We start from the raw sequence: 14,838 nt of genomic DNA on the forward strand, positions 1-14,838 counted from the left end.
ATATATAATACAATGGTCTAATACAATGCAATATTTAAAAGGTTTTGCCATGAAGTTCATTTTAATCAATAGATCTTGGAATAATAATAAGTTCCACAATTGGATGTCTCTGACATGGTATGATCATACCACTTTTCCTGAGCTAGGAAGGAAGTAATAAAGTAGACCGAGATTATAGCACGGGATCTTTCTTTGAGGTAAAACATTTTTAAAAACATGGAGGAAAATGCTTTAACTCACAAAAAGAATCAGCTACAGTATTTATAAGATTATCTCAGCATAGGAACATTGTGGAAATTATTATTATTACAAGATATATTGATTAAAATATTCTTCTTTCTTGGGAAACCCCTTTAAGCATTGCAGGGTAATAGACCTGTCAGCATTAGGGGGGCTCATTCACATGATAGTGTTTTTCGTCAGAGTGTTGTCTGTGAAAAAATGCCCATGGACAGAAATTAATAAAAGAATGATCTAGTTTCTTCTGTGTGATGGATGAGACTACTTCATTCAAGTTTATGAGTGTACAAAAAAATTGGATTCCATATGGAGCCACCATATTACATCTGATTTTCAAGGATACATTGCAATTCTTTAACATATGAAACTATAGTTAGTCTTGTCCATTTTTAATAACTATTGATGCCTAAAAATTAATTGCACACAAATTTTATACGGATGACATTCGGATGGAGAGATGAGAAAACACTAATCAGAGTTCTTTGGTTGAAACTGACAAATTTTTATTAGAGTTTTATTTTTTTATATGCTCATGTGAACCCAGCCTCACACTGACTGGATGCCTGTTAGACCCTGCTTAAGTCACCATAGCTAACAGACCTGGAGGTTATTCTTTGACCATCAACTGAAATCACTACTGGCATCTTTCTGATTGTGTTGAAGAGTGCCAATTGTGTGAGAAAGTGAGTAGAGGGTTAAATAGCCAGGGATAGTCCAGGTACCTGCAGGAGCGCAGCTACAGTCATATGAAAAAGTTTGGGCACCCCTATTAATGTTAACCTTTTTTCTTTATAACAATTTGGGGTTTTGCAACAGCTATTTCAGTTTCATATATCTAATAACTGATGGACTGAGTAATATTTCTGGATTGAAATGAGGTTTATTGCACTAACAGAAAATGTGCAATCCGCATTTAAACAAAATTTGACCGGTGCAAAAGTATGGGCACCTCAACATAAAAGTGACATTAATATTTTGTAGATCCTCCTTTTGCAAAAATAAAAGCCTCTAGTCGCTTCCTGTAGCGTTTAATGAGTACCTGGATCCTGGATGAAGGTATATTTGATCATTCCTGTTTACAAAACAATTCCAATTCAGTTAAGTTTGATGGTCGCCAAGCATGGACAGCATGCTTCAAATCATCCCACAGATTTTCAATGATATTCAGGTCTGGGGACTGAGATGGCCATTCCAGAACATTGTAATTGTTCCTCTGCATGAATGCCTGAGTAGATTTGGAGCGGTGTTTTGGATCATTGTCTTGCTGAAATATCCTTCCCCTGCGTAACTTCAACTTCGTCACTCATTTTTGCACATTATTGTCAAGAATCTGCTCATACTGAGTTGAATCCATGCGACCCTCAACTTTAACAAGATTCCCGGTGCCGGCATTGGCCACACAGCCGGAAAGCATGATGGAACCTCCACTAAATTTTACTGTGGGTAGCAAGTGCTTTTCTTGGAATGCCGTGTTTTTTTGCCTCCATGCATAACGCCTTTTTGTATGACCAATCTTTGTTTCATCAGTCCACAGGACCTTCTTCCAAAATGTAACTGGCTTGTCCAAATGTGCTTTTGCATACCTCAGGCGACTCTGTTTGTGGCGTGCTTGCAGAAACGACTTATTTCGCATCACTCTCCCATACAGCTTCTCCTTGTGCAACGTGCGCTATATTGTTGACCGATGCACATTGACACCATCTGCAGCAAGATGAAGCTGCAAGTCTTTGGAGGTGGTCTGTGGATTATGCTTAACTGTTCTCACCATTCTTCTTCTCTGCCTTTCTGATATTTTTCTTGGCCTGACACTTCTGGGCTTAACAAGAACTGTACATGTGTTCTTCCATTTCCTTACTATGTTCCTCACAGTGGAAACTGACAGTTTAAATCTCTGAGACAACTTTTTGTATCCTTTCCCTGAACAACTATGTTGAATAATCTTTGTTTTCAGATCATTTGAGAGTTGTTTTGAGGAGCCCATGATGACGCTCTTCATAGGAGATTCAAATCGGAGAACAACTTGCAAGTGGCCACCTTAAATACCTTTTCTCATGATTGGATACACCTGCCTATGAAGTTCAAAGCTCAATGAGGTTACAAAACCAATTTAGTGCTTTAGTAAGTCAGTAAAAAGTAGTTAGGAGTGTTCAAATCAAGAAATTGATAAGGGTGGCCATACTTTTGCACCGGTCAAATTTTGTTTAAATGCGGATTGCACATTTTCTGTTAGTACAATAAACCTCATTTCAATCCAGACATATTACTCAGTCCATCAGTTATTAGATATATGAAACGGAAATAGCTTTTGCAAAAACCCAAATTGTTATAAAGAAAAAAGGTTAACATTAATAGGGGTGCCCAAACTTTTTCATATGACTGTATCAATTAAAATGAGCTCCACCAAAGATTCTGAAGGACGCAATCTCTTGTGCCCGCATGATCACCTAGACATACCGGTACATCTAATATTGGGAATGGGTTAAACAGACTGCAAGTTTTTTCATCTTTTAAAACCAAAGTTTTTAATACAGTAAACACTTACAGTAAACTGACGCACTTCTCCACTTTCTATTAGATCGTATTCCTTTTCAGGAGTTATAGCGTAAGCAAGTTTCTGAAATAAAACAAAAATATATATTAGGGTTTGTATATACAATACAAATACAATATACTGTACATACGTATGTGCACTATTCAAATGTCTGATGATTTGTCTCAAAAAAAGGAAACTATACATTTCCTAGAAATGTTTCAAGCACTTACATTTTATAGAGGAACTTTTGTAAGTTACATTAAGCTAAATGAGAAACAAATAGGTCATCAAAAGATTATTCCAGAAGAAATGTTCCATGAGAGAGTTTTCAAGATGTGTTTGGGAAGCAGAGGAAGATTACCAAAATGTTATTGTATTGATCTTAATCTAAACTATCCAAATGAACAAACCTTATAAAACTTTTTTCAGATCTTTGAAACCATATTTGATATAGACTTTAGTATTACAGCTGCATTGGTTATGTGAGTAGACAAGATATGACTGCTGCAGAGAAGTACATTTAGCGCTCCAGCTTGGTGGCAATTAAGCCACAGAGACTCAAACAACTGTTTCTATTTTATAGCATTTAATGCCTTTTGCCAAATTTTAGTAAACCAATTTTCAAATATGTTATTATTAGTTGAGATGAGCAAATTGTTGCTCTGAACAGATGTGTATAATACTCTGAAGTCTCCTAAAACTGTATCCAACCACGTTCTTTTAAAGACTTTCAGCTCGATTTTGAGCCATGGTGACTTGATGGTCCTACAACCTACCTAAAACAGGAGAAAGGAGTAGGTTAGACAAGTGAGACAGCAACAAGAAAATACCAAGCTGATCTCTATCTGACAGGCTTGAACTCCTAAGCAGGATCCACACAGGAATATATAGCAGAGAAGACCAGCATGAGTAAGGTATAAATAGCCACACTGGACAGGTGATAGGACAAACCAGATGAACAAATGAAAACACCTGCTGGCCTCAAACCAAAAGGATAGAAATAAAGGTAAAAGATAATCATCACTAGGGCAAAGCTTGACCATGCTGTGGCTCAGTGGAGAAGGAAGTGGACAACACAACACAAGATCATTGGCTCGAGTCCCGAGGCATCTCAGTATCCCCCATCCCATGAGGAGCCACTGGACCTTCAGCAGACCCCACCTTCTGATGTTTGTGAAAGAATTCGCACACCAGGCAATCGGCATGAAGACCTCCGGAATACACCAACAAGTTATCTTCTTTACCATAACCCTTTTACTTGATGAGATACTGAAAACAGCAACCGACCCGCCTCATACCCCTGCACACTCATAGGAGCTTTCTTACATTTGCGGTTGACACATTTTTTGACCTCATCAATGGTCAAGTGAGTATCTGGTTGTGATGGAGTCTCACTAGGCACAAGTAAACCTGCTGAGACATGAAGAGAAGTATTAGTCCTAGCACAGACTTTGCAGTTAGAGACATACTCTCCAGCGCCCTTATGAGCATTGGGATCACACCTTGAATCTTGACAGGTTCCTAATGCCTCAAATCTGGGACAATGCTGGGAGACAATACATCATCCTTAACATTATTAGACCTGGGCACCTATAAGAAGGCAATCTCAGACCCCTGGATTGTTCATCACTACCAACAGTCTTCCCTATCTTTTTCCTTTAAAATATTTAATGTATCTGAAACATTGAACAATGACATAGCCACAACTACTGCAATATAAATAAAACCGAGTAATTGCTCAAAGTTCAGTTCCCTCTTTGGGGTCTCTGCAAGCACCAATTTGCATAGGTTCATCAGTGTAAACCGGAAGCAAGGAAGCTGTCAATGAGATGCCTTTAAAGATGACTATCTTTTAGATGTCTATCTAAATGAACAGCAAGTGTCATAGCCTCATCCACGGACTACACCATCATGTTTCTTATCTAACCCATAAGTCCCTGTGAGAACTGACTTCGGAGATCAGAGTTGTTCCAGGCAGTGTCTCTACTGTCCTACATCTAAACTGTTAGCAGTAGTCCACAACTTTACGACCTCCCTGAACCAGTTGGCGCATCTTAGATTCCTCTACTGTGACTTTGTCAGGGTCATCATAAATGAAATCAAAAGCCGAGAAAAAAACTTCAACAAAAGAAAATGCCAGCGAATCCTCAAGCAACGAAAATGCCCAAGGCTGAGCATCCCCATGGAGCAAGGACAAAACAATTCCCCGCCCCCCCCCCTTTGACTCTCACCCCCAAAAGAGAGGACTGAGGCAAAAGTACCATTTTTATGTGTTCAAAAAAATTGAGAACTTCTACTCCTGTCGAAGCAGTCTGGTAACTTCACCTTTGGTTCCACTGCACCATTAGGACTAGCAAGTATTTGCCATCTGATATCCAAAACCTCCATGGACAAAGTTTGAATTTTTGCAGCCAAAGTGTTCACAGGGTCCATGAATACACCTCAGCACACACTCAAATCTCTTAACTAATGCTCCTGGCCCCAATTGGGTGGCACCTGTGCAGGCTGGAATAACACTAGCCACAACACTAGGAAATTACAATTCAGACCTGGCTACCTGAAAGACTGTTGCATTGTTCCTCGTACCTTCTTAGGAACCAGAGAGGCACAGCGCTATAACAAGGGCTATAGAAAGCGTTCAGAGGTAGGCAAGGACCCAAGGTGTGAAAACATAAACACATGCACTAGTGGGATAAAGCTGAAGCAGCTACTACCTGTAAGAATTGCCTCCTACAATCTAACTAAAACAAGAGAAAGGAATAGAATAGACAAGTGAGACAGCAATGAGAAAATACCAAGCTTGTCTCTATCTGACAGGCAAAATGCAAGACAGTGGGGCTAGAACTGCTTAACAGGAGGTACACAGGAATATAGCCAGCAGTAAAGACCAGTGTGAGGAAAGTTTAAATAGCCACACTTCAAAGGTGATAGGTCAGACCAAATTAACAAATTAAAACATGTGCTGAATGCAAACTAAAAGGATAGCAGAAGAGATAAAAGATAGTCAGCACTAGTATATGGATTGACCATGCTGTGGCTCAGCATAGAAAGAACCCGACCACACAGTACAAGATCACCACATCAAGTCCCGAGGCATGACATCAACAATGCAGTGCACTTTTGAGCACAATGACAAGTCCACAGAGAGGATCACATTCTCCTGTATGTGAGAGCACTGATGTTACGTCACCACCGGAGTCCGCTCCATCGACTTCTACTTCAATCGCCAGGGGATGCCGTATTCCTGCCGTGGATAGTGCTGGTGATGGGAGAGGAGTTGATGCCAGCGGCGCCGGTTGGCGCAGGCTCCGCTCATCCACTGGTCTGGGTTTCCTAGCGATCTGAAGTGCCACTGGCTGACTAAAGGTGGCGGGTGTCTCCCAGCTGAAGTACCATCATTCAGCTACAGCCTATGGGAAGACACCACACCCTTTTTAATGCCCCTCCTGTCTGCTGACCTCTGCCAGAGATAGTTCTAAAAATTCTGGCTCCTGTTTCGTCCTGTTCTGTGATTTCGTGTGCTGATTACCGCTTTTTTCCTGACTACCCTCCTGCCTGCTGTTTTTGTACCTCACTACCCGATCCAGTTTTGACCTCTGTTTGTTTCTGATTACGTCCTTGCCTGACGATTCTGTCCCTGTTCTGCAATTCCTGGTTTGACCTTGCCTGACGACTACTCTCTCAGACTGCAGCCTTCCGCAGGTAGTGATCTCCAGGGCCCTGTGTAATTCCAAATCCCCATATAGGGGTTAAAGGGTTTCAGGGTTCTGGGAGGCGTTAGAACTGAACAGCACTCCAATCTGCAAGAAATAATGTCTGCTGAGTAACTTCCATTGAGTGAGAATGCGTATAATTATTTCCCAGAATGCAGTGGAATCTGTAAAGGCATAGAACCAACTACAAAACAGGAGCTTGACAAGGTAGGAATTGAGTTAACAAAACATGTATAACTGGGTGCATATTGTATTTATTTAGCTACAAACCAGATATGGATAACTGACAATGCCATGAAGAATTAGGATGAGGAAGATTATAACAAGGAATAGATGATGATGATGATGATGACGATGAAGATGACACTGAGCAGGCACTACTTCAGTATATGACCTGGCTACCAGAATGACAATCAAGAGGAGATGTAGGACAACTTAACATTTGCTCATATTGCTTTCCAGCTTTCTTTTTCTACATGAGCAGGTGAAGAGCAATGGTTCCCTGGCAATTTGAGGTAGGATATCCACAGCTTAGTTTCCTCTCGCAGAACCTACACACAGCAAGAGTTTCATTGACCAGAAATGTGTAAAATAATTCCTTCCCATACCCGAGATAACCGCACATAGGACTCACCACCCCCATGACCACAATCAGAGTAATCAGGTGCTGTTGAACCTCCTCTACCAACAGCAGCTGTGGCATCACCTATTCCTAAGTTTAACACAGAAAAAACTCTCTGTCCCTATAGTTGTGGAAGCCTTGTATAGTTCAATCCCCCATGATAAACGACTAAAAGACATAAAATACTATCTCAAAGCTAGAGGGATACAGTTCCAACAACTCGATAGATTTGTACTTGATTTACTAGATTTCACATTAACACATAATTATTTCCTGTTCGACAGCCAGTTTTTCCACCAGCTCAGGGGCACTGCAATGGTGACCCCTGGGCCCCCACTTATGCAAATCTGTTCCTGGGCTGGTGGGAAGACACAATTATATTTGATCAAGACAACCACCCTTGGTAGATACCCACAATAATATTCTGGGGTAGGTATATAGATGACGTGCTGGTGTTGTGGGAAGGTAACGAAAGGTCCTTTGATAAATTTATACAAGAAATCAACCAAAATGAAATACACCTAAAATTTACATCAGAATTTGGAGGTGATGAAATAAATTTCTTGGATATAACAATCCGTAAGGATGAAGAAGGAATATTACAAACTAAAACATATCAAAAACCGACTGCCTATAATAACCTACTTCATTGGAGCAGCTATCACCCCCCATCACTAAAAGCAGGCATACCAAAGGGCCAATATATGCGACTTAGGAGGAACTGCTCGACAGACACCACTTTCTTCAATCAAGCAAGAGAACTAAAAGAGAAATTTAGAAAGAGAGGATACCCAATTGAAGTACTTAATAAATCATACAAGAAAGCCATCTCAAAACCTAGAAACACGTTACCTAAAACTAAAACACGTGAGCAATCAGAAATGGTTAGAATCATAGGAAAATTTGATGACCGCAATGCAGACGTGAGAGAAATTCTCTCAAAATATTGGGATATCCTACTCACAGACGGGGACTTAGTAGATTTTCTACCACGTAGACCACTCATCACGTACAGAAAAGGTCGATCCATTGGAGATCAACTCGTACATAGTTTCTATAACACTCCAAAGAAAGAAACTTGGCTGACAAACAGGAAACAATGGAACTTTCAAATGTGGAAAATGCAAATTTTGCAACTACATACAAACCGGAGATACTTTTCATAGTGAAACAACTGGGAAAGTCTATGGTATTAGACACTTTGCAAACTGCAGTACTACCGGTGTAGTATACATGTTTCAATGCATATGCAAAAGAACAATATATAGGCAAAACGAAAAGGGAACTAAAGAGAAGAATCGATGACCACATAGGAGACATCCAAAATAAAAGAGAAACCCCTATTTCTAAACATGTAAGATCTGAACATGGAGGAGACCTAAATGTATGTAGATTTAAAGTATTGGCAGTAATAAACCCAGGCTGCAGGGGTGGAAACTGGAATAAAAAAAAATTCTACAAAAAGAATCAAAGTGGATTCATAGACTCCAAACAGTGAGTCCGTGTGGATTAAATGAGCAGCTACTATTCAGATGTTTTCTATGAGGAAACATAAATCATATAAAAGATCCCTTTCAAAATTAGTTATAAGAGTCTCTCTGATCCCCTCCCCCCTCCTAAAATATAATTTGATAGTAACTTGAGTAAGACTAAATAAAAATTGAGTAGACTTGTCATAAACAAAATCATTATAAAACTGCCATGTGTAGAAAATGTCCATTGACCTAAAGGGGTAAAAGACAAATAACTATCTAGAGATGATTAATTACCCTCTAGACATCTTAAACTAACCCGGCCAATAATATTATACAACCAAATGGAAATAAAAATAGGGTCCAAAAACCATCAAATAAAAATAATAAACAACACAATTTTGTGGGATAAGGCTCGAAAAAGATATTGGTCACCTAAGTCTAAAATAAAAGAAATAAAAAATATATAATAAAAAATAAATAACATTTTTATGTCCGCCTGCAGAAAACATATATGCCCGAAAATGGTGCAAGATAAAGCACATGCTAACAGAGTTTGCTCCATTATATTCAATGGCCCTTTTGGCACATGGGTCCGAAACACATTTTATGGGGTGGGGGAGGGGCGATTCAGACGGATGTCCCGACGGGGCCACTGAACGTATGTAAAAGCGCAATTTGAAAGTAGCCTAACACTCCAGGTATCCAGATCAAAACAGGAAACAGGCAGCCACTTCACTTCAGAATCTCCTCACTCTGTCTTGTCCCTCTCTCTGGATCCTCCTCCCAGACTGTGCAGACACTCCTCTGGTGGACGGGTGGAGACAGTGCAGCTGGCTCAGCAGCCCTCTCACACCTGCCTAGCATGCCTATGCAATGCAAGGATATCTAATTGATTCAATTGGGATTTTGTATTGCTTCATTTTCCCTGTGGTGATGTTGCAGGAAAATTAAACTTTTGATCCCAGAGCTCCTAGGAGCTCTTATCAATAACAATCCCAGCACTCGTATAAGTCGTCATGAAAGAGCTCCTTAGGAAAGAGTTGATAATGAATATATCTATAATCTACAGTATATAAACATACAGTTAGGTCCAGAAATATTTGGACAGTGACACAAGTTTTGTTATTTTAGCTGTTTACAAAAACATGTTCAGAAATACAATTATATATATAATATGGGCTGAAAGTGCACACTCCCAGCTGCAATATGAGAGTTTTCACATCCAAATCGGAGAAAGGGTTTAGGAATCATAGCTCTGTAATGCATAGCCTCCTCTTTTTCAAGGGACCAAAAGTAATTGGACAAGGGACTCTAAGGGCTGCAATTAACTCTGAAGGCGTCTCCCTCGTTAACCTGTAATCAATGAAGTAGTTAAAAGGTCTGGGGTTGATTACAGGTGTGTGGTTTTGCATTTGGAAGCTGTTGCTGTGACCAGACAACATGCGGTCTAAGGAACTCTCAATTGAGGTGAAGCAGAACATCCTGAGGCTGAAAAAAAAGAAAAAATCCATCAGAGAGCTAGCAGACATGCTTGGAGTAGCAAAATCAACAGTCGGGTACATTCTGAGAAAAAAGGAATTGACTGGTGAGCTTGGGAACTCAAAAAGGCCTGGGCGTCCATGGATGACAACAGTGGTGGATGATCGCCGCATACTTTCTTTGGTGAAGAAGAACCAGTTCACAACATCAACTGAAGTCCAGAACACTCTCAGTGAAGTAGGTGTATCTGTCTCTAAGTCAACAGTAAAGAGAAGACTCCATGAAAGTAAATACAAAGGGTTCACATCTAGATGCAAACCATTCATCAATTCCAAAAATAGACAGGCCAGAGTTAAATTTGCTGAAAAACACCTCATGAAGCCAGCTCAGTTCTGGAAAAGTATTCTATGGACAGATGAGACAAAGATCAACCTGTACCAGAATGATGGGAAGAAAAAAGTTTGGAGAAGAAAGGGAACGGCACATGATCCAAGGCACACCACATCCTCTGTAAAACATGGTGGAGGCAACGTGATGGCATGGGCATGCATGGCTTTCAATGGCACTGGGTCACTTGTGTTTATTGATGACATAACAGCAGACAAGAGTAGCCGGATGAATTCTGAAGTGTACCGGGTTATACTTTCAGCCCAGATTCAGCCAAATGCCGCAAAGTTGATGGGACAGCGCTTCATAGTACAGATGGACAATGACCCCAAGCATACAGCCAAAGCTACCCAGGAGTTCATGAGTGCTAAAAAGTGGAACATTCTGCAATGGCCAAGTCAATCACCAGATCTTAACCCAATTGAGCATGCATTTCACTTGCTCAAATCCAGACTTAAGACAGAAAGACCCACAAACAAGCAAGACCTGAAGGCTGCGGCTGTAAAGGCCTGGCAAAGCATTAAGAAGGAGGAAACCCAGCGTTTGGTGATGTCCATGGGTTCCAGACTTAAGGCAGTGATTGCCTCCAAAGGATTCGCAACAAAATATTGAAAATAAAAATATTTTGTTTGGGTTTGGTTTATTTGTCCAATTACTTTTGACCTCCTAAAATGTGGAGTGTTTGTAAAGAAATGTGTACAATTCCTACAATTTCTATCAGATATTTTTGTTCAAACCTTCAAATTAAACGTTACAATCTGCACTTGAATTCTGTTGTAGAGGTTTCATTTCAAATCCAATGTGGTGGCATGCAGAGCCCAACTCGCGAAAATTGTGTCACTGTCCAAATATTTCTGGACCTAACTGTATACACACATATAAATTCCACAATATTAACATTAAAATAACAACATCAAGAAGGAAAAGTTGGTGGATTTTAAAAATAACCAAATGAATAAATATGTTAATAATATGAAAATGATACAAAAATGAAAATGAAATTTTCAAATTATCTTGAGTTAGTCAGAGTCGAGTATGAAAGCCTCATGGAGAAATGCACACACACACACCTTGGCTGCTATGCTATTGATGGGGTTAATGTGTTATGGACATAATTATATGAAGATATCCAAAATACAGGACAAGATGGCGCTTGCAACTATATCTACTTTCAAAGACACTTAACACTAGAACTACTGGACTCTTGACACCTATATAGAAATACATGGTGCAAAGTAGTCAAAATGACTACCTCAGTAGTTCTAGTGTTAAAAGATATTTTTCCTATATTTTAGACTATGGAATTTGCCAAATTAAGAAATACATAAACTATTTCTGCTTTCTCTCGCAACTTAGAAAAATACAACATCAGGAAGTGTTTTAACATATGTCTGAATCCTATGTCATAATATTACATTTATGTTCTACGTACTCGTTGCTTTGAAACATAATAATATAATTAATTACACCCTTGGGAGAACCCTAAGGCCGGAGTCACCCGCTATACTGAGCGATATGTCGTCGTGGTCACGGCTTCCGTGACGTACTTCCGGCATCGTTAGAGATATCGTAGCGTGTGACAGCTACGAACGACTGTGAATGAGCAAAAATACTCACCTTATCGTTGCTCGTTGATACGTCGTTCATTTTCATAAAGTCGTTCCTCCTTCTGCGCGCCGGTTGTACATCGTTCCCGAGGCAGCACACATCGCTCCGTGTGACACTCCGGGAATGGCGAACACAGCTTACCTGCGTCCCGCCGGTAATGCAGAAGGAAGGAGGTGGGCGGGATGTTATGTCCCGCTCATCTCCGCCCCTCCGCTTCTATTGGGCGGACGCTGTGTGACGTCGCTGTGACACCGCACATCCCTCCCCCTTCAGGAAGAGGATGTTCGCCGCCCACAGCGAGGTCATTCGGGAGGTAAGTACGTGTGACGGGGTAAATGACTTTGTGCGCCACGGGCAACAAATTGCCCATGACGCACAAGTGACGGGGGTGGGTGCGATCGCTCATGCGATCGCACGATATATCGTCCCGTGTAACGCCGCCCTAAGTCTGTTCCAATAGACAGTTATAAAAGTATTTGAACTTCCGAGATTAAAGCAGTCTATTTCCTGCTCTGATCATGACAACTCGATCTGATCACTGCGTGATTATTGTATACATACACATATCAGACTCATAATTTGGAATACGGACAATTAGAATGGTATGTGCATGAGTATTGTGCACGGCTAATTCAAATGTTCTGTCATAATGAATGAACTTGAACCTGGAATGAAAACCAGAAGTGTCTATACATTTTCCCACTCCACATTATAATCTAAGGAAAAAGATTGGTGTGAATTTCCCTTATCAAGCCCTTTTCATTGAACTCACGCCATTGCTCTCAGAGTCTGTGATTGTGTAGAGCAAAACAGCAATGGAGATTGGACTTAATGTTGTATCCCTTTCAGCACTGAGTCTCACTTTTGTCTTGCATATAATGATAACTGGAGATTAGTCTGTGGACATCATGGGCAACGCCATGAAGAAGCTTTCTAAGAGAATGTCTTACTGGTCTTACTCCTAGGATTATGGTGTAGAGTTGCATGATGTATGGTTGCCAAAACCCCTCTTTTCTTCATTCCAGGTACATTGATAGCTAGACGTTATATTTAGTTAATGGAACCAGTGGTATAGCCATTTCAAAGTGTCTCAGGAACTTCAACATGACAATATCAAGTCACATGTTGCATGTGCTACTATGAGCAGCCTGCAAGGCCTAAACCTGCTACCATGGCCTACAATGTCTATGAACTTGTCTACCATCAAGCGAGTCTTGTACATCCTTGGTTAGCAATTACAAAAGTTGATGGAAGCAACAGATCTTGATAATTTGTATGCCCAACTGCATTCAGCATGTTAGAACATTCCTCAGACAACCAAAATTCTCAATGGTAGTATACCAAGGCAATTAACTGCATATGGCACCCATACCTGATACTGAAAAAAAGGAGATGTTTTTAAAATGATGTTTCCATGTTTTTATCATTTATATAAATACATATAAAAACATAAAATCAATAGATAGGTAATGAACACAATCATATAAAACTACTTACATCTCGAAATGATCCAGGAAGAGAGCAAAATTTATATATAGCATAAATTGGTACCATTGCCATAGATGAAACCGCAAGTAACCAGCCGATCACGTTTGCCCATTCTGGGAATGTGTAATTTCCATATTTTGGAGACCTATAGGTGACAATGCTGACAACAACCACAAACTGGGGAAAAAGCAAATTATAATTACTACTACTGATAAATAAATTAAAATATAAATATGCAGTCCATGCCTTGAGCTGTTTAGATGGACCTAGGAAACTGATCTGTATACACTTTCTACTTTGATTACATATCAATTTTGACGCATCTAATTTATTCCCCAAATGAACTCAATCCAGTTTACACCTTTTTATCTAAACAATAGGGGACGCTGTTTTTTACAGTCTTCAGTTTTTTGGCAATCTGTTTTATGGAGTAGCTTTCATTTTACAGAAAAATAATAGACTTTTTTGTATCTTGAGAAAATTGTTTAATGTTGGATTTTTTGCTAACTAAGAACCATAATAAATGCAGTTTACTTATTTAAATGAACAGAACAAAAGTTTTTTTTATCGTTGCCAACGCATTTACAAAGATACTGTATATTATGGTGTCAAGAGCTAACATAAATTGAAATAAAGACACTTGAGTGATGGTGCTTAAAATTAGACTTTGCACTCATGTGAATAATAAATTAATTTCAGTAAGTGGTTTATAGAACATTAGAAATGTCTTATATATAGCTTTAGACTACTGTAATTTAATGGGGTTGTACATTTCTAAATAGCTTTTTAGAAGATTCTGTGTTATTAGAGATAAATCCTGTATTTAAGATTTTCATCTGCTGACCAGAGAAGGTAAGAGTCACAGATAGCATTTCTTGCACTAGAGCAAGTATGTCAAACTCAAATATATTGAGTAATAACCATCCATACAGAATAATGGGCCTCACATACCTCTCCATAAAGAATAATGGGTGCCACATAGTCCTCCATACACAATAATTGGCCTCACATAGCCCTCCATACAGAATAATGGGCACCACATAGTCCCCATACAGACTAATGTGCCCGACATAGTCCTCCATACAGAATAATGGGCCCCACATAGTCCTCCATACACAATAATAGGCCCCACAAAGTCCTTCATACACAATAATGGGCCCCAAATAGCACTCCATACAGAATAATGGGCCCCACATAGCCCTCCATACACAATAATGGACCCCACATAAACCTCCATACAGAATAATGGGCCTCACATAGCCCTCCATACAGAATAATGTGCCACACATAGTC

At 39.8% G+C, this 14,838-nt stretch overlaps 1 protein-coding gene across 1 annotated transcript in view; it reads right to left on the bottom strand.

The window, feature by feature from the left end:
* SLC6A3 (solute carrier family 6 member 3) overlaps positions 1 to 14,838 on the bottom strand; it is a 217,203-nt gene that overhangs the window by 25,289 nt on the left and 177,076 nt on the right. Inside the window, exons 13-14 of the mRNA XM_075314881.1 lie at positions 13,555 to 13,722; positions 2,783 to 2,854 (exon numbers count right to left, since the gene is read on the bottom strand). Of these exons, the coding sequence (XP_075170996.1) occupies positions 2,783 to 2,854; positions 13,555 to 13,722 (240 nt within the window). The remainder of the gene's footprint in view (positions 1 to 2,782; positions 2,855 to 13,554; positions 13,723 to 14,838) is intronic.

This window comes from Anomaloglossus baeobatrachus, chromosome 6 (genome assembly GCF_048569485.1).
Source record: "Anomaloglossus baeobatrachus isolate aAnoBae1 chromosome 6, aAnoBae1.hap1, whole genome shotgun sequence".
Taxonomy (NCBI): domain Eukaryota; kingdom Metazoa; phylum Chordata; class Amphibia; order Anura; family Aromobatidae; genus Anomaloglossus; species Anomaloglossus baeobatrachus.